This window comes from Meleagris gallopavo, chromosome 11, assembly GCF_000146605.3.
Source record: "Meleagris gallopavo isolate NT-WF06-2002-E0010 breed Aviagen turkey brand Nicholas breeding stock chromosome 11, Turkey_5.1, whole genome shotgun sequence".
Lineage (NCBI taxonomy): Eukaryota > Metazoa > Chordata > Aves > Galliformes > Phasianidae > Meleagris > Meleagris gallopavo.
In genome coordinates this window covers 8596912-8613469 of record NC_015021.2, presented here as the reverse complement: position 1 = coordinate 8613469, position 16558 = coordinate 8596912, and the positions used below count along the sequence as shown (strand labels likewise).

At 38.6% G+C, this 16558-nt stretch overlaps 1 protein-coding gene and 1 non-coding gene across 3 annotated transcripts; one reads left to right on the top strand and one right to left on the bottom strand.

Moving 5' to 3' along the window:
- The first annotated feature begins 598 nt into the window (after positions 1 to 598).
- LOC104912583 (phosphatidylinositol 4,5-bisphosphate 3-kinase catalytic subunit beta isoform-like) lies at positions 599 to 5992 on the top strand. The gene is made up of 5 exons (XM_010716459.3): positions 599 to 942; positions 1428 to 1551; positions 2167 to 2312; positions 3825 to 3957; positions 4477 to 5992. Exons 2-5 carry the CDS (start codon positions 1531 to 1533, stop codon positions 4612 to 4614), a joined length of 438 nt encoding a protein of 145 aa, XP_010714761.1. The 5' UTR covers positions 599 to 942; positions 1428 to 1530; the 3' UTR covers positions 4615 to 5992.
- Positions 5993 to 6562: 570 nt separating this feature from the next.
- Positions 6563 to 16515, bottom strand: LOC104912582. Of its 2 annotated transcripts, none has more exons than XR_794763.3 (4): positions 15290 to 16515; positions 14431 to 14491; positions 12826 to 12988; positions 6563 to 10807 (listed from the first exon to the last, which is right to left on the bottom strand). It is a non-coding gene; the product is annotated as an uncharacterized LOC104912582 (transcript). The 2 variants fall into 2 exon arrangements; XR_794762.3 differs by having other exon boundaries at positions 15302 to 16515.
- Between the last annotated feature and the right edge of the window lie 43 nt (positions 16516 to 16558).

Here is a 16558-nt window from a genome sequence, read left to right as displayed (position 1 = left end):
GAGATGGCTGAAATGGGAGTAGGGACCTCTACTTGTGATGCCGTGCCTTTGGAGAAAGCAGCTGTGATGGCTTCACTCCTCTAAGATAAAAGAAATGCTCTGGAAAAGCGCACTTAGATATTTAGACATATCTCCCTTGATGCAGATGTTTATCTATGTCTTGCTTTAATGCAGCGATGCTGTAGATACTCGACAGTGTGTAAATGCACAGGAATATTTTTATGTATCAGGTGAATTGGAAGATGTACTCCTGTTTTACATTATTTTTCTAGGTTAAGCCTAGAAATTAATGGGAGATTAAAAAAAAATATTATTTCATTTCTATACTTGAAAAGGAGCTTTCTGGCATTTTAAGTTGAAATAGGAGAAAGAGGGTAAAAGTCCATTGTTTCTATTTACACAAATAACCTACAGTATAGAATGAACTTGAGTGTAAATCTGATTGGCCATTTAACCAGGAAATTATCAAATGCAAATGAAGGGCTCCCTCTACAGTTTCTCCTATAAAATTACAGGTAACAGCACTATCTAGTATAATGGCAACATTAAGGTTGTGGTTAATTTCTGCTGTATATGTATGTGCAGTAGAAAAAATGAATGTTTAACTGAACATTTAATTGCTGTTATTTTAAATTTGCAAACCAAATCTGTATATTAACTTCCAAGAGTGTAATGTTCAAATTAAATCAATATTCAGCCCTCTGAAAATATTCACGTAGTAAAGAAGCATTCTTATTATTTTTGGCTTTAACATTAATCTTTGTTTTGTTTCAGGATATTGCCATATGGCTGTTTAGCAACTGGAGATCATTCTGGCCTTATTGAGGCTGTTTCCAGTTCAGAAACCATTGCTGACATTCAGTTAAATAGTAGCAATGTTGCTGCCGCCGCTGCCTTCAACAAAGATGCTCTCTTAAACTGGCTGAAGGAATACAATTTAGGGTAAGTTCTACAATCATTTTCTCATCTGTGGTGTAAACTACAGAATTCGTGCAGGTCTGTGTTTCAGTGTTCAGGAGTGTGTGTCTGTTCTGCCAGGTGCATCGCTTTCTCTTTTCTGTCTGTCAGATTCTGACTCAGCTTCAGATTGCCCTTGGAAATCAAACAGTGGCCCAGCAGAACTTCTGACATTTGCAGCATTGTGATTTCACATTGTTGAAGATGTACTAAATTAGACCAAACAAACAGGAAGAAAAACAACAAAAAAACCAACTTCATGGGTCTCAAATCTGGAAGCCATTGCCTTTCACAGTTGGATTTCTCCAGCTTTTCTTACCTAGTTTTTACAGTATTTTCTCTCAATTAAATCTGATTTTGCAGTGTTGTAAGGGGATTTTCTTTATCAAACCAAAAGTTCTTGTTCATGTTGAGTCACGGTATGAATTGTCAGTACCGTGCACTGATATTAGTTGTTTCTGTATTTCTAGAGATGACTTGGACCGAGCCATTGAAGAATTCACTCTGTCTTGTGCTGGCTACTGTGTAGCTACTTACGTGCTGGGGATTGGTGACAGACACAGTGACAATATTATGGTCAGAAAAAACGGCCAGGTAAAAATCTTTTCTGCAGGCAGAACTACAGCGGCTGTACGGGAATCTCTGTGAGAACTTCCAATTTCTTTTGTGCATCAGTAGAATTAGATCTGAAAGTTGTGAGGTTTCTTTTGTTTACTGAAGATTGCAGAGAGCAATTTTCGTTTAAAGAAAGGTTGAAATGTAAGAGGAGTGGAAGGAGCAAGCACTGCTTGCTTTATGAGCAGCTGTTTTCCAAGTGAGACTGCTCTATAGATGTATCTCAGAAAGGCCCGTTAATGGTCCAGAGTCACAGAACAAAAGCTCCTTTCAGAGTATCTTGCAAAATACCATCTTTGAGAAATGCACAAAGTATAGTTTTGAGCTGTGTAGTTTTCCTGAATTTAATGTCTACAGATCAGAATCTTGAAAACAAGCTAGAGGTTGTCTTTTCCTTATTGGTTTGTATTAGTGTCAATTTATAAATAAATCTTGATACGTTGTAAGATGAAATACTCCAGGCATACTCCAGTATGCTATGAGGAGTAACATCATGAGTTAACTATTTTTGGTAGCAGCATCCTGTAAAGGTATTAGAAAAACTAATTATTTCATTGGAGAAATTAATTAATTATTATTATTATTATTTTTTAGCTCTTTCATATAGATTTTGGGCATATTCTTGGAAACTTCAAGTCCAAGTTTGGAATTAAAAGGGAAAGGGTGCCTTTCATACTTACCTATGATTTCATTCATGTTATTCAACAAGGGAAAACAGGGAACACTGAAAAATTTGGTCGGTGAGTATTATTTTAATCTCATCTTTTTGTAACTGAGATGATCTCTGGTGACAGTTTGCAATGCAGCAGCATCTTGTCCAGTTCCTTTTGCTAATCTTTTCATGTGTGGAACTGTGCTAATGTGTTTGTTACAATCTGCTTCTCTGCTTGAGCTAGACTTTATATACAGATTACTTTGTACATTAGAAACTGCAGTGGAAAGATACAGTTCCTTTTTATCTCCGCCAGCAGGTGATGCAGGAGGTGGCATCCTCTCCTGTGATTGTTCTGTTGTCTTGGTTGTGTCTTCCCTTAAGCCTTCAGCAGCACACGAGGCACTAGGGAGTGACTCCACAGACTGTCGTCCAACAGGATGAATGCTGTTCTTGAAGAACAGGTTTCCTCCTGCCCTTTCTGTCCATCACTGCACATTCTGTGTGCTAATTATCAGGGCCTTATTTTGCTGCTTAGGCATATATGGCTGTGCTCATAATCCAGTGTTTTTCATGCCCTTCCCATCTTGGGTTAGAGAGCTGCAACGGAAGACAAAGGTATGTAATGAGGGAAAGATCCCGTCCTTAGCTCCTATTTCATCAACTGACAGGATGGTCATTCTGCATGTTTTGCTCTCCCTGCTATCAGTTTTCCCAGGAAGCGTTTATTGGCAGAGATATAAAATTAGGCATTTAGATATGGCTTGAAAAATTCTGTGGCTATTTCTAGAAGTAGAAGGTGTATGTGTATTAGGAGAAATGGCAAATAGCTGCCATTTCTCTCCTGGACAGTAATAAAATGAACCTGTAGCTCTGTTTTAAAAAGCATGAAGTAAAGGTGACTGTGCTGTTGCAAGAGCTGTAGAATACGGAGTAATTTATACAGCAGTAGGAATTCCACTTGAAAAATGCCTCAAATAATAATTTGTTTTTCTTTCAAGTGTAACTTTTTAGTCTGAAGGGGTCTAGCCTTGTGGAAATCTACAGACTGAACAGTGGGCATAATGCAGTGAGCAAGTTCTGAAATGTCTGAGTGAGAGATTCTGATGCCAGCTTTAGCAGCCAGTTCAGTTATGACGATGTTAGCAGGAAGGAATTACTTTATGGGGATAGGTAGGATTGGAAGAGAGTGCTTTAGTGCCTTTGTTTTCAACCATAGATCCACTGTGTGTCATCACCTGGGCATTTAACGTAACAAATTGTCAGAGAGATGGGACAGTGACATTAGTGTTATTTGGGTGGCTTTTTTGTTTGTTTGTTTTGCCTTTCTGAAGAACTATGCCTGTTGTAAAGCTTTTAGTCTTTTCTAACAGTGTTTTAAGGACAAGTTGAAGAGGTATGGGATATGTTGTGAGAAGGCACTGGAGGTTCTGCAGACTCAGTGCTTTTCCCTACAACTGCTGATTGCCTTTTCTATTACTGTGTTCCTCAGATATACATTTTAGTCCAGATAACAATTTTTTGAAATGATTACATATTTATCACTTGTGTGGATTCTCGTGTTGTGTTCACTGTATGTGTTTTTTGGTTGAATATAAAGGTTCCGCCAGTATTGTGAAGAAGCATACCTGATTCTGCGAAAACATGGAAACCTATTTATTACACTTTTTGCACTGATGTTAACTGCAGGGCTTCCAGAGCTAACCTCTGTCAAGGACATCCAGTATCTCAAGGTAAAATTAAGATTTACAGCTCAGCATGATCTTAGCATTATTCTAGTATGTGAATTTTGGTTCTAAGATGAACAATTTTTAATTTATTTCAATTTATTTCAAGATTTCCATGAAGTTCTCAAAGCATTCTTTTTTTAGCTATGTAGAATAAGAAACATATTCCTTTTGGGAGCTAAAAGGAAATGATGAATATTGGTCCCTCCCAACCATTCTGTGACAAGTTTGATATCCCTGCATCTTACATCTTACATGTAGTCATTTCAGCAGTGTTTGCCTTTTGGCTCAGTACACAAGCATAGACCTGTAAAGGTGAAATTTATTTGCTTAATTCTTTTTTAGTTTTACCTTTAAACTCAGAAAATATCACGGATATATTGCAAAATGAATAATAGTGAAAATTTGTCAAAATAGGAAAAAGCAGTATGTGGTTTGTGTTAAGAGGTGACAAACATAATTGTGGATTTTAAAATTTGCAATAGTGCTGATGTGGCTTTGTTTTGTTTTGTTTTCCTGTCCCAGGATTCTCTTGCCTTGGGAAAGAGTGAGGAAGAAGCACTAAAACAATTTAAGCAAAAGTTTGATGAAGCACTCCGGGAAAGTTGGACTACTAAAGTGAACTGGATGGCTCACACTGTTCGCAAGGATTATAGATCCTAGAAGAGTTTTGGATTTGCACTAAGCTGAATGTTACCTTGATAAGTGTTTTTAAATGGGATCTGTAGTATGGACCAATAAAACTTACTTTAAATAAGAAAAGAAGACAACAACAAAAAGAAACGGGCTGAAATAATTCCTGATTCTTTTGCACTCTGCTTCTGAATGCCTGATCCCAAGACTGTCTCCACAAACAGTGACCAAGCTGGATAATCAGTTCCTGCTGACTTTGCACGCTGAGAGCTACTAGGCATTTTTAAATATCCTTTGGTACTTTATGGAGGTGTAAATATTTGTTTTATGCGTTAGGGTAATGTGCTCTAACATGCTCAGGAGGTTTGAAGACCTCTAAAAGAAGTGTTTTTTGTTTTAAAATTGGGACTTGAAGAGTAAAATTTTCTTTATTCTAATCTAGCTAAAAATGACCATGTGTGTATTTTTCATATGAATTCTGCCATACTGGCATAGATGCATTAATTCTACTGTAAATAGCAACCACAGTATCGTTGTACTACAGGGAGCTGCTTAATGTCTTATACTGCTGCCAAAAGAAGAGTACCAGGTATTTGTGAGGTTTCTTGCAGAGTGATGAGGGAGGCAGAGACCTCTGAAATGTTGCAGCATCTGGATAGTCATGGTTGCACGGTTTTGTTGTCCTGATATAGGACACACAAAGAAGTCTTTCAGAAAGAGGAAAGGCTGATTTCAAATATGTCTGAAACCCCCCCTTGAGAATAGTCTCCCATTCATCTCCTGGGGCTTTGCTACTCCCTAGGAGATGCATTTAGTTCAGCTTCAACAAGAAGCTCCTTACAGCCCTTCATTGAAATTCTTACGTCAGATTACTCGTGCCATGCAAATGTGCTGTCTTATAAACATGGATGGAAAATTTTAATACGTATCAGCCACAGTGTTTTTTAGAACATAAATACCAAAAGAAACCAAATGTTTTTGAAAGTGAGTGAGTGTGGGAATAGACAATTCCATAGAACACCAATGAGAGGTCATTAATCTTTTCTGTATTTATTAAATCTTGCAGTAATGTCGCTATACCAAGATATCTGTGTTGAAGATGTTTGCTGAAGAAACTGGATTTGTTTTAATTTATTTAGTGAGGTACCAGGCTTCTAGGTGCTTAAATGGAGAGCAAATTTGTGACGTGCAATAGGAACTGCTGGTTAAAAGATGTAACATACTATTTCTGAACATCAGCAAGATAGACTTTAACTACTGCTTGTTCTCCAAAGAACACTGGTAGCTCTCAATTCTTGTTGACATTTGAAAGAAAATTAAAACATATATTTACTTTTTGGCTAAATTGTTGTTTTACATAGAAATGTTTTATGTAGGAATTTAATTAAAAGTGGTTTTACTTTGTTGAGAGTGTGTTTTGTTTGCTTTTTTTTCATTGCTCTGTTTTTTGGTGTGGGCTTTCTAAAGGCTAAGGACCTATCTGGAGCCAGGATAGCATTTTAGGTACTGATTTTATTCTCTTGCCCTAACTCTTGGGGCTAATCTGTCTAACAAGATCTCTGCTTCTAGAATGTTGTAGAAATAACAAAAGCATTGTCATTATTTGTTTATTTATGTTGTAGAAGCAGACAGAAGTGTTAGAAAGAAACTACTCTTCAGCTGCTAAAAGAAGTGAATTCAGCTAATTCACACAGTGTGTGCATTTGTGTAAGCAATAATTCCTAGAAATGTTACATTTGTCTGCGAGGTGGAATAGACATCTCTGCTATGTCTCTCTGGTATGTTGTGTTCAGGGACACACAACTTTTCTCAGAACTTGAGATACAGTTGGCCATCTTGACTTCTTGGGGCTGGTGAGCAAGGCAGATATCAGGAGGGAGCACGACTGAATAACTAGAAATGCTGGCAAGCTCCAAGTTCCTCCACAAGCTTCTTGTGAGACTGGGAACAAGTCAGCCAAACCTTTGGAAGGGATGTAGTTGTATGCACTTGCTCAAAAACTAATTGTAAGCTGTGAGTTCTGGTATAAAACACCTTCAGTGCAGGTTGTCGCATGTTAAGTTACTTTTCTCCAAGTCCACTTCTAATCTGATCCAACATTTCCACCAGGAAAATGACTGCTTCTAAATGAACCCTGCTTCCCAAGTCCCTCACTGGTACTGGCAGAGGAGAAATACCTATGCACTGCTTTTAGAAACAGCTGAAACTGGGTGTATGCTCGATGTATAATGTATATATTAGTTCTGGTTTTTATTTTGATTGTATGATTTTCCTTTACCGTGTATTATGTGATTTGTGACAAATGGTGGCAAATGCTGCCATTTATATTTGCTTGTCTTATATTTGCTTTCCAAGCAAAGAGTTCCCATGGAGTTGTCCCTCACCAGTAGAGCTGCTTCCTTTTTCTTTTATGCTTGTACCAGTTTTAAGTGACAGTGGTGCACTGATATGATAGTTCAATTGTTCACATTCTAGTGAATGCCTTTAACAGAGCCTATTTGTATATTTAGTACAGTACACTCCAGTATTCCTCTTTAATTTCCCAAAGCTATTGAAATGAGATAATTAAATTGTATGGGCTCTCAGTAATTAAGATGCCAGGCTAAGATCATGGTTTTATTTCTTAGAAATGACTCCAATCCTAAATCTTTTAAGCATGTAGTCAGTATTTCTATTACTGTTCCTTCAAAATACATTGTATTGATATTATATGTGTCTCAGCTGGCTTTAACTTCCAGTACTGAAATCCTGTGTTCACATAACGCATTCCTGCTTCTGGCAAGATTTTTAAAACATTTGAAATTTAAAATTAAAAAAAAAAAAAAGAAAATTATCTGGTGTATTAGCTGAGAGATGAGGAAGTAGAGCTGTCTTGATGGAAAGCACAGTTTACCAGATGCTGTTGTGTATGAGTTGGAATGCAACATTTTACATATGGCTTTGTATTATTTGTAGACTGGCTCAATAGGTGGGAGTCAGATTAATTTCAAGGTAGTGGTATTTTTATTTCACTATTATTGTATTCCCGACCACAATACCACACTAACTACTCCACTGTCTCCACTGCAAAACTTGCTTGTGACATGTTTGTCTGCAGCTGACTGCTGGTGGATATAGTCAGGATGTAAGGTGTTAGTAGTGAAATTATTCCTGCAACTGGAATATCTATGCAAATCAATCATAGCAAGATTGTAACAGATAAAATCTCAAGGGATTTAAATAGACATAAGAAGTGCTGATCCTTCATATTTTCAGTTCAGGGAGCTAGCTTTGCCTTTCCACAGAATTTAGTTTAGATCACATGGATATGTAAGCTTCTTCTAACAGCTTCTGTGGGAACAGCATGCATAACCTGTAGCCCACGTGGATCTCTTACTGGGGAGCACAGTTAATTTTCAGTCAGTGCAAGGACTGAGGAGTCAGCAGAGCTGGATTTTCTAACATTCCCATGAGGAAACTGGAGACTTTTTAGCTGAAGTCTGAGTGAGCAGAAGGAATAAATGCGGTCTCAGGAATATGCAGTTGCAAGCAGATATTTGAAGTGGATTTTGGTAGCTTACCCAGGAAGAGTGCAGTAATTTTAACAGCTAATGATACTGAGAAAATCTGAGTACCACGCTGCTCATCCTTCCTCAATGCATAATAAAAATCTTGTAGTTGTTCTTTTTGAGTGTGACTTCCTGACTGATGAAGAGAGTCCGTGCTCCTGCCAGTGCTTCCCAGGGAACTCCGTCACTCTGCTCATATTAGTAGCTGTTCCTCAAATGCTGTGGCAAAATAGCATTTACTGCTGACCAAGTGAGAAGACAAGAAAACTTTTTTTCTGTAATGAGTTGTGTGCTACTATTATGCTGATGCCTTTCCAGCCAGATTAGCCTTCCTGGGGAACTGCACCACCACTGTCTGCCCTCTGGTAAACCACAAGGGAAGATTTTGCCAGTCAGATGCTGACATAACCTTATCTGCTGTGTCATTTCCAGAACATCTGTCTAAAATCTCAACTACATTATTTGTTTTAACAGGTTTTACTATATTGGATCGGATTTTAAATGATGCTGTTGTGATGAGTCAGTCCTTCATCCTTTCAGCCTGTCACTTTCCTTTTCCTCAGGTGATTATGTTGAAGTTTTCCCGCGTTTGCTTGATGAAATGGGATGGGGATTCACTTATATTCCTTATATAGTTGTATGACTTACTCTTGGAAAATCTATGAAGGATCACACTTTAAGAGTTTTAAGAATAGTGATCACAGAGAAGCGTAAAAGATTAATTCTGATTTGCCAGGCATCATCTGGCTTTTGTGAAGCAAATGAGTGCAAGCAACAATTGAGCACCATGGAAACATGGTTTCCAAGGGATTACAACTCTCTGTAGTGTAAGGATGTATGTAAGATCTAATTTTTTGTCTGGGAATTCTAAGCTCTTTCTTCTGATAGTGCCTCTATCCACTGAAGTCCAGGGAGAGGTGAGGAATTGGAGTGGTTTGTTCTTGTTTGTAAATCCTGCCTGAGGTTTACTCTTATTTATCTTCCAAGCTTTGCTCAGTGAGCAACTTCTGGATGCACGTTCTGATGTGACCAATGTACAACACAGCCCGAGCAGCTCATTCTAATTCCTGAAGTTGTTTCTTTACCTCCTTTGCATAAGGAATATTGAATCGTCACCTAGCACAAATGGTGCTGAGCATTATTGCTCAGTAGTGTGGGAAAGATGTTTCCATGGCTATGAATTTCTCCTGTAGAAGCAGTTTTCCATGGGGCAGCAGGGTGAGTAGCCAACGATATTAGAATGGACGACAGCACGGTTAACAGTGCTCCTTAGATAAACAGTGTGGATTCCAGTCCTTGTACCCAACATTGATTGAAATCAAAATGGAACAGCTTTTAAAGGGGAAGTGGGGAAGACAGAAAGAGGGAGGCTCCTTTCGCCTATGGGCCAGTGACCTGTGAATTTAGGAAGAGGAGTGATTAAGCAGAGGTCCAAAGTTTGCACCCCGTGTTCTTTTTGCTTGGCTGAATAAAAGGACCCTTAATATTTTGTATTACTGAGACAAAGTTTGTTTAGTCCATTCCCTACCAAAGAGCAAAGAATACATCCTGCATATAGAGTTAGGGCAGTTGGCGTGGGAGGAAAAGAGGCCCATTGCTAATCTCAGGGGTCATCTGCTCCAGAAGTTACTTCTACAGTTAACCTGCATTTCTAAATTCCATAGAGACAAATAGTTCTGTGTATGGCTGGACCTTGAAGCCACCCACCATCCAGCATTGTATATTGGCTAGTCAGCTTTCTGATTATCGCTGTGAAGGGAATGGACATGGACAGCTTAAGGTGTGGATTCTACTAATAAGCTTAAACTTTGAATGCTAGTGCTGCGATACACAGGCTTAAATACTTTATTTGGAGTTACTCCTTCTCTTAAGGAGAGGTGCTGAGTCATAAGTTGGGCATTGAATGCTTGAAGGGAATTTGAATAAAATTTTTGTGGCCAGGATAGCCTTTAGAAGCTCTCTTTCCCCCATCAAATTACATACCCATGACAGTTAATTTAAAAATAAGTTTAATATTCCAGACCACAAGTAACACTGAAACATACCTACACATTGCAAACAATTGTATTGTTCTGTATTTAATACTTGCTTTCTCTTTCGCAGCTCAATGTGATAATCTTGATTCCTTGAGGGGAAAAATAAAACTCTTTGAAGCTGTTTGAAATCATTTCCTGTTCTTAATAGCAGAGACACTTGCAGTTCCTACTCACAGACTTTATACTGTTAAATGAGTGAATGTGTATCTGCTACATATGGAAAGTATGAACAGCATCATAGCTGCAGTTGCTGATGCTGCATTCAGATTGTGCAAACCAAGGGTTCAGCCTAAATGGATCCAAGCTTCAGCATTCTTGATGTAGTCAGGTATCAACAGAGCACCCACAGTAATTCTTTAATCACTTCTGCATACTTTCTGGCTTTTTGTAATCAGCGTAGTAGAACTGCCACGTCCTCCTCTGTCGTAGTGATCAAGTAGGCTGTGAGCAATGAAGCTGCTTTCTGAATGCAGTGTCTCACATTTTCGGCAGACAAGGATTTCACATTTTGGACACATTTTTCCAGAATGTGGTTGCCTTAAAGAACATATTTCCTCCCGTGCTGGCTTCAGATTTTTGGAACCTTTCCTGTGTAAGCATCTCTTCTTGTCTTCAAAACTCTGACTCCTTCCCTGAGGGCTGGAACAGTCAGAGGAAAGAAAGGTGACAAGTTTAACCTACGTATTTTCTAAATGAATGACATCACCAGGAGCAGTTACTGTTGATATATGAATCCTTACTGAGGTTCTGTGACACACTACGAGCAGGTGCAGTGTATGATCTCCCGCAGAGAACAGGAGTGGATAGAAAATAGAGAAAACTGGCTCTGGTGTTATGACAGCAGTGACAAGCCATTGTTTTTTTAAACACAGAATTATTACAAGGACTGTCCATCACTACTTAAGCAAAAAATGTAAAATAAAAAAACTCAAGTTAGCCGGTTAGACAGGCTCTTCAGTTCTTCAGTATTCACTTTTTCTGTGAGTAATCATGACATACCCTCATGCATGAAAACAAATTCCATACAGATATGTGCATCTAAATTAAAGGCTCCTGATATAATAGACTTCATCGACACTATTGTAAGGGTTATTTTTCTCCTAGCATGCAGAAATAATTATGCTAGCTCATAGACAAGCCCTATCTTGTACTGCCTTTGGATAGAGGTTGAAGAGCTGGAAGAAAAGCAGCTTTGAAATACTACATTTTATACAAAATAGTACCGTTGCAGGTTAGGGTCATGGTTCATATTCACCAACAAGAGCTCACAAACCAGTGCTGAATAGCAGAGATCTTCTGATTTAGCTACACAATTGTGAAAGTTGTGTAGGTCCTGATGGCCTGAATCTAGTCTAAACAGTGCCATGCAGTATGTCTCCAAAAAACATCCAGTAAAACCTGAAGACTCTCTTTCCATTGTTGTGATTAATGTGTTATTGCTTTTTTTAGATAAAGCTGGGAAAAAACTGTCACTTTCAAATTACTGTCAAGGCCTGCACAGCATGGTTTTGCTGCTTAAGGTGACGTCTGCCTCTAGAATGCATGCTTTAGTAGAACTGTGGATAATAAAGGCAATTCAAGCTCTAGTTCACTAACTTCTTGGATCCTTGCACCTTCCAGTCCAGTTCCCCGTGAGTGCAACAAGATAAGTTCCAAAGCAGAGCTCTTGTTATCAATTGTTTGGCAGTTGCACTGATCGAAAGAATCTGGCTCTTAGAACCATCTCTGGCCTGTTTATTTTAATCTTATATCAAGCTTGTAACCAGTTGCTGTGACTGTCAGACTTAATGTAGTTAGCTGAGTAATTGCTGCGACTTGCGTGTACTTCCTGCTAAGACAGTAATTTCATGATCATTAGCAAAGACAGACTCTTTTTAGGAGGTCTGCATAGAAAATAGGTTTTGTAATGGATGAGGAAAGTCACTTTAAGATTTTATCATGATACATACACTATATTTACCTCCTGTTAAGGAGAAGTAACATCAAACACAAGTACTCAAGAAGAGAATTTCAAATCCCATGAGAATGATGGAACTATGTCAAATCTAACAGACCACAGAGCAGTAAGCTCTAGTACGTTTTCGACTCCTTGCTCACACTGGTGATAAAAGGAATAGTTTTCCATTACTTGTCTTTTTTTTAATCCCTCTTCCAAAAAGCAGCAAGCACAAAGACACTATTGTAGGGAAGATATGTAGTAGGACTTGGTAGCTGTAACTTTTCAACACGGATTTTGGGTGCTGCTGCATTGCTGCTGTTTGTGGCACCCTGCAGCTAGAGTTACTTAATTGGTGCAACAAAACCTGTTTTTTTCTGGAAATGGCTCTGGGCAGCTGGAATGTATGTGGAGATACGAAGATACCGCCCCTCCAAAATTGTCTTGACTGGATGGGGAGAGGAATCATGAAATGATTAAAAGAAGAATATGCAGATACCCAAAACCTGGAGACCTTAAATTCATACATACGTCTGTGAGTGGCTTGCTACTGTTCAGATGAAGTTGTTTAATTAGCCTGTAACAATTTCCTTGTTTATGAAACTATTAATACAGCAGAACATACAAAGGTGTTTCTGGCTCTTTGAGGTGCACTGGAAATGTTTATAAATAAATTTATCATTTGAATAAGTTTACAAAATAGAATCTCAGATCTACTTACAGTTTATTCCTAGGAGACCCAGAGAAGAGACTCAGTCCAGAAAATCTTTTCTTAAATATTCGCTCCCGCTTCTTTCGGTTGTGTTTCCCATCTCCTATGCTTTCTTCTGTAAGTTCCTTCTTTCCTTTCTGCCAGCTCATTTTATCTGTTGTAACAGCAGCACCTGCTTAGATGAAAGCAGAAGTCTGAATAGCTTTTTGAAATAGTCTCTCCCTTACTGTGTTGCACCTGGCAAATTCTCGCTCTGTTTCTCTACAAACCTGTAAGGTTCCTGGCTATGCGGAAGGCTTAGCAGAGATCAGCAAGCAGATGCTTTCCATCAGATGGAACAAGTGTGTGCTTCGAAAAATCCTGCAGCCACAAGGCAAATCTAGCTATTCTTCCTCAACCGCTATCCCACAAGATTATGGAAAGGAGGCTTGGGCATTGAACATAATAAATACTTCCTTTTCCGTGCACTCTTTCATGATTAGGCTCATTGGTGAAAAGCAAGAAAGGAGGAGGAGGCTCATTTGATAAAGGAGCCAGGAGCCAACAAAACAGTTTTGCACAGAGAACAGAAGCAGACAGACAAATGTTGTGAGATGGAACATACACTGCAATGCAAAAACCAGAACCCTGGAAAGATGAAGAACCAACTGGGGATTTTAGTTAAGGCTTGGAAATTGTTTCCTCTTTCTTTTGATGAAGCAGTTGATTAGGTGCATTTCCGCATTGCATTGCTTTGTCTCCAAGAATTATCCCCTTCAGCCTCACTGATCAAATTAGTCTCTCTGCTCTACATTTGATACTTAGTAATTGCATTAACTTTTGGTTGCTTGGCTTGGAGGGTACTGTCCAGCCCCTCCTAATGACTGGAAGTGCTTGTCTGTTTCTAACTGTTGTTTAAAATATTTTCGACTAATCTTCCATGGATCTTCCTCTAAAACAAGGCATACAAACTTTGTAGTCTGTATCAAAAACAAAACCAACCGTTCTGATACTTTTTTACATACTTTTCTGATTTTATCCTTTATCCCTTTCATTCCTTGCTCTCAACTACCCACTGAAACCAGATTTTTAAATGCAGTGTTCCATAACTAGTTTTTACAGTAGGATAAATGCAGAAAATAGGATCTCAGTGTGCCAGTGCTTTACAAGATCAGTCCCTAAAACTGTTTTTCATTGTCGTAATTATTTACCAAAAATATATGTTGACCTATTTACAAGAAAAACGTAAATTCCTAGAATGAGCAATAAGCAATACATCTTGCTATCATGCTTGGTAATGAGACCTCCAGCTTTTAACAAAACTTAGATAAATTGGAATTGTTTCTTCACAAATGGCAGAATATATTTTTAAAATAATTTTATGAAATAAACTAAAATCAGTTCATTGACCTGCACAAGGAAGCTGGCAGTAACTGATGAGCAAATAAAAGTTGTGAATGAAAGAAAACTAACCCCTTTATAATTAAAAGAATTCAGTTTTTAATTTGTATCAAAATAATCTGCAAGTTCAAGGCCCATATTAGGCATACAGTGGTGTTGAGGTGAAGCCTTGCAGAACAGAGCAATCTTTGGCAAACAAAAAGCAGCAGCTGGGGAGGCAGGAATCTGTCTTACCTCTAAGAAGTGAGCTTCAAAGGCTTTTGCTGCAGGATCTTTCAGTACTAATTCCTCTTGTCTAAAAGATCAAGAGAAGAAAATGTAACATTGAAAGTACAGGTGTAACTGTATGAAAATTGGTGGCAAAAAATAGAAGATACACAGAAGGGATCTTTTCTAAAGCCTTTTAGTCAACAATAATAACATACTGAATAATTTTAATTTCACTTCTTCAAACAGGGTATTATTTGGCTTTCTATCCAATGCAACTCTAAGGATGTAGGTGGAATTCCTTCTATACTTGTTTAAATGTGTTGCTGTATCAGAAGATTTGAATATCCAGAATTTTAATGTCTTGCTTTTCTTCCTGGCTTAAATCTTGTGAAACTTGACTACTGTTGACTTCAATATACTGATTAATTGCCACAACTTTCATATTTAACAACTGCGATAGCAGGTCTTAGCTTTGTTAGCTAAAGTAATCAGTAATAATGTTATCATAGCCAGCCCTGAGATTTATGTTTTTATGCAGTCGGTTATTTAACAAGTAGCTCAGTGGCTCTTTACAACAGAAATCCTGCTTGAGATCTGGGAGACAATTAGTTTCCTTCAATTAAACAACAGCGTACAACACCTTCAGGAGTCTCTGTGTTACCTCTGCATGCTGTCTCTGAAAAGAAAGGTCTGCCTTGCTAAAAATGCAAGTACCTGCTAGACTATCGATGTCAAAACTGATCCACAGTGATATTACTTTCATTCCTGGACTACTTGAACAGCAGATTGGTGTCTCTGTATGTGCTATCATATTTATATGATTTCAGGACTAACTATGAATTACAGAAGGGATAAAAAAAAGCAAATTACAAACGATACTGACAATTTTCCCTACCCAGGTCTGGCAGGATGTAGGAAAAATATTTTCCACAAATGGAGCATCTCCACAGCAACCCCTCCAATCGCAGTAGCACACAGCAGGCTGCAGCCAGATGATAGATCCTGAGATAAAGAACAGAGCAATAGGTAAAACTTTGTGGCAGGGACTGTCAAGCAAACATGCAGGGCAAAGGGTGCCAGACAGGAAGAGAGGTCAGGAGAGGGGAAATGATACGACAGCAACTTGGGGAAGATTTCTGTGTCCCCAGGCTGCAGCTTTTCTGTGTCAAGTAAGGTTGGTTCGAATTCTGACCATATTCTTTCTGCCACCACAGGGTGTCTCTGCATCTCCTCAAACACTGAAGGCTTTGACAGCCTTCAACACCAACCTGTGGTCTCTTTCAAGGGAGTGTAGGGCTAAAGGGAAATAACCCCCTCTTAGCAGCGGATTGTCTTCAGGATCACAAGCCTGCTTGGGGTAGAATGGTGATGCCTTTGCTAGTGGGAATTTCTTCATTTGAAGATAAAGCCACAGTACAGTGATGCACCTCAATTGGTTTTAAGGGCTCTCCCCTACAGGACTGAAACAAGCTGTGGCATGTGATGTGGCACACTGACCTAGATCAAGCTCACTCTGCTGGTGCAGGGCTAGCAAGGTTTGAGGCACTCTCGCTGTACTGACACTCTTTCTGCTACAGCAGACAATCTCTCTGTGCCCTTTACCTTTGTGCTCATGTGCTTAGGATAATTTGACAGAAATAAAGTTGTGTGTTTGTATCAGATGTGGATTAAGTTAATTCTAACATCAATAAGGGCAGAACAATAGAAAAACTGAAAAACACTTGAAATACACTAGCTCAACTACTAACAGTTCACAAAACAGAGGCTGATTAAATTTTGTCTACCTAATTATGTATCTCTTCCCAAGGCCCCATTCTATTTTCCTGGCAGTAAGTAAATACAATCTGAGAATGAGGTGAACATAGTTATGGAGATGATGACTGTCCATCAGTGGTCATCATAAATGCAGGAGCATAACATCTTTGTGTCCTAGAAGATGGAAGTGTTGCTCTTTAGACTTTAGCTTACCTCTCCAACCACTTCTAATATGTTACTTAATTAGTGTTTGTCTTGGAAGTGATCTTACTCAGTAATCTCTGCCCTGAGCACAACCCAGTTTCTGCAACCTTTTTCATGTGAAACTACTTGTGGAAAAAGGAATGGTCCAAATGAGAGTTTTCCTTGTGTGGAAAAGAAAGAAAAGGAAGGAAGG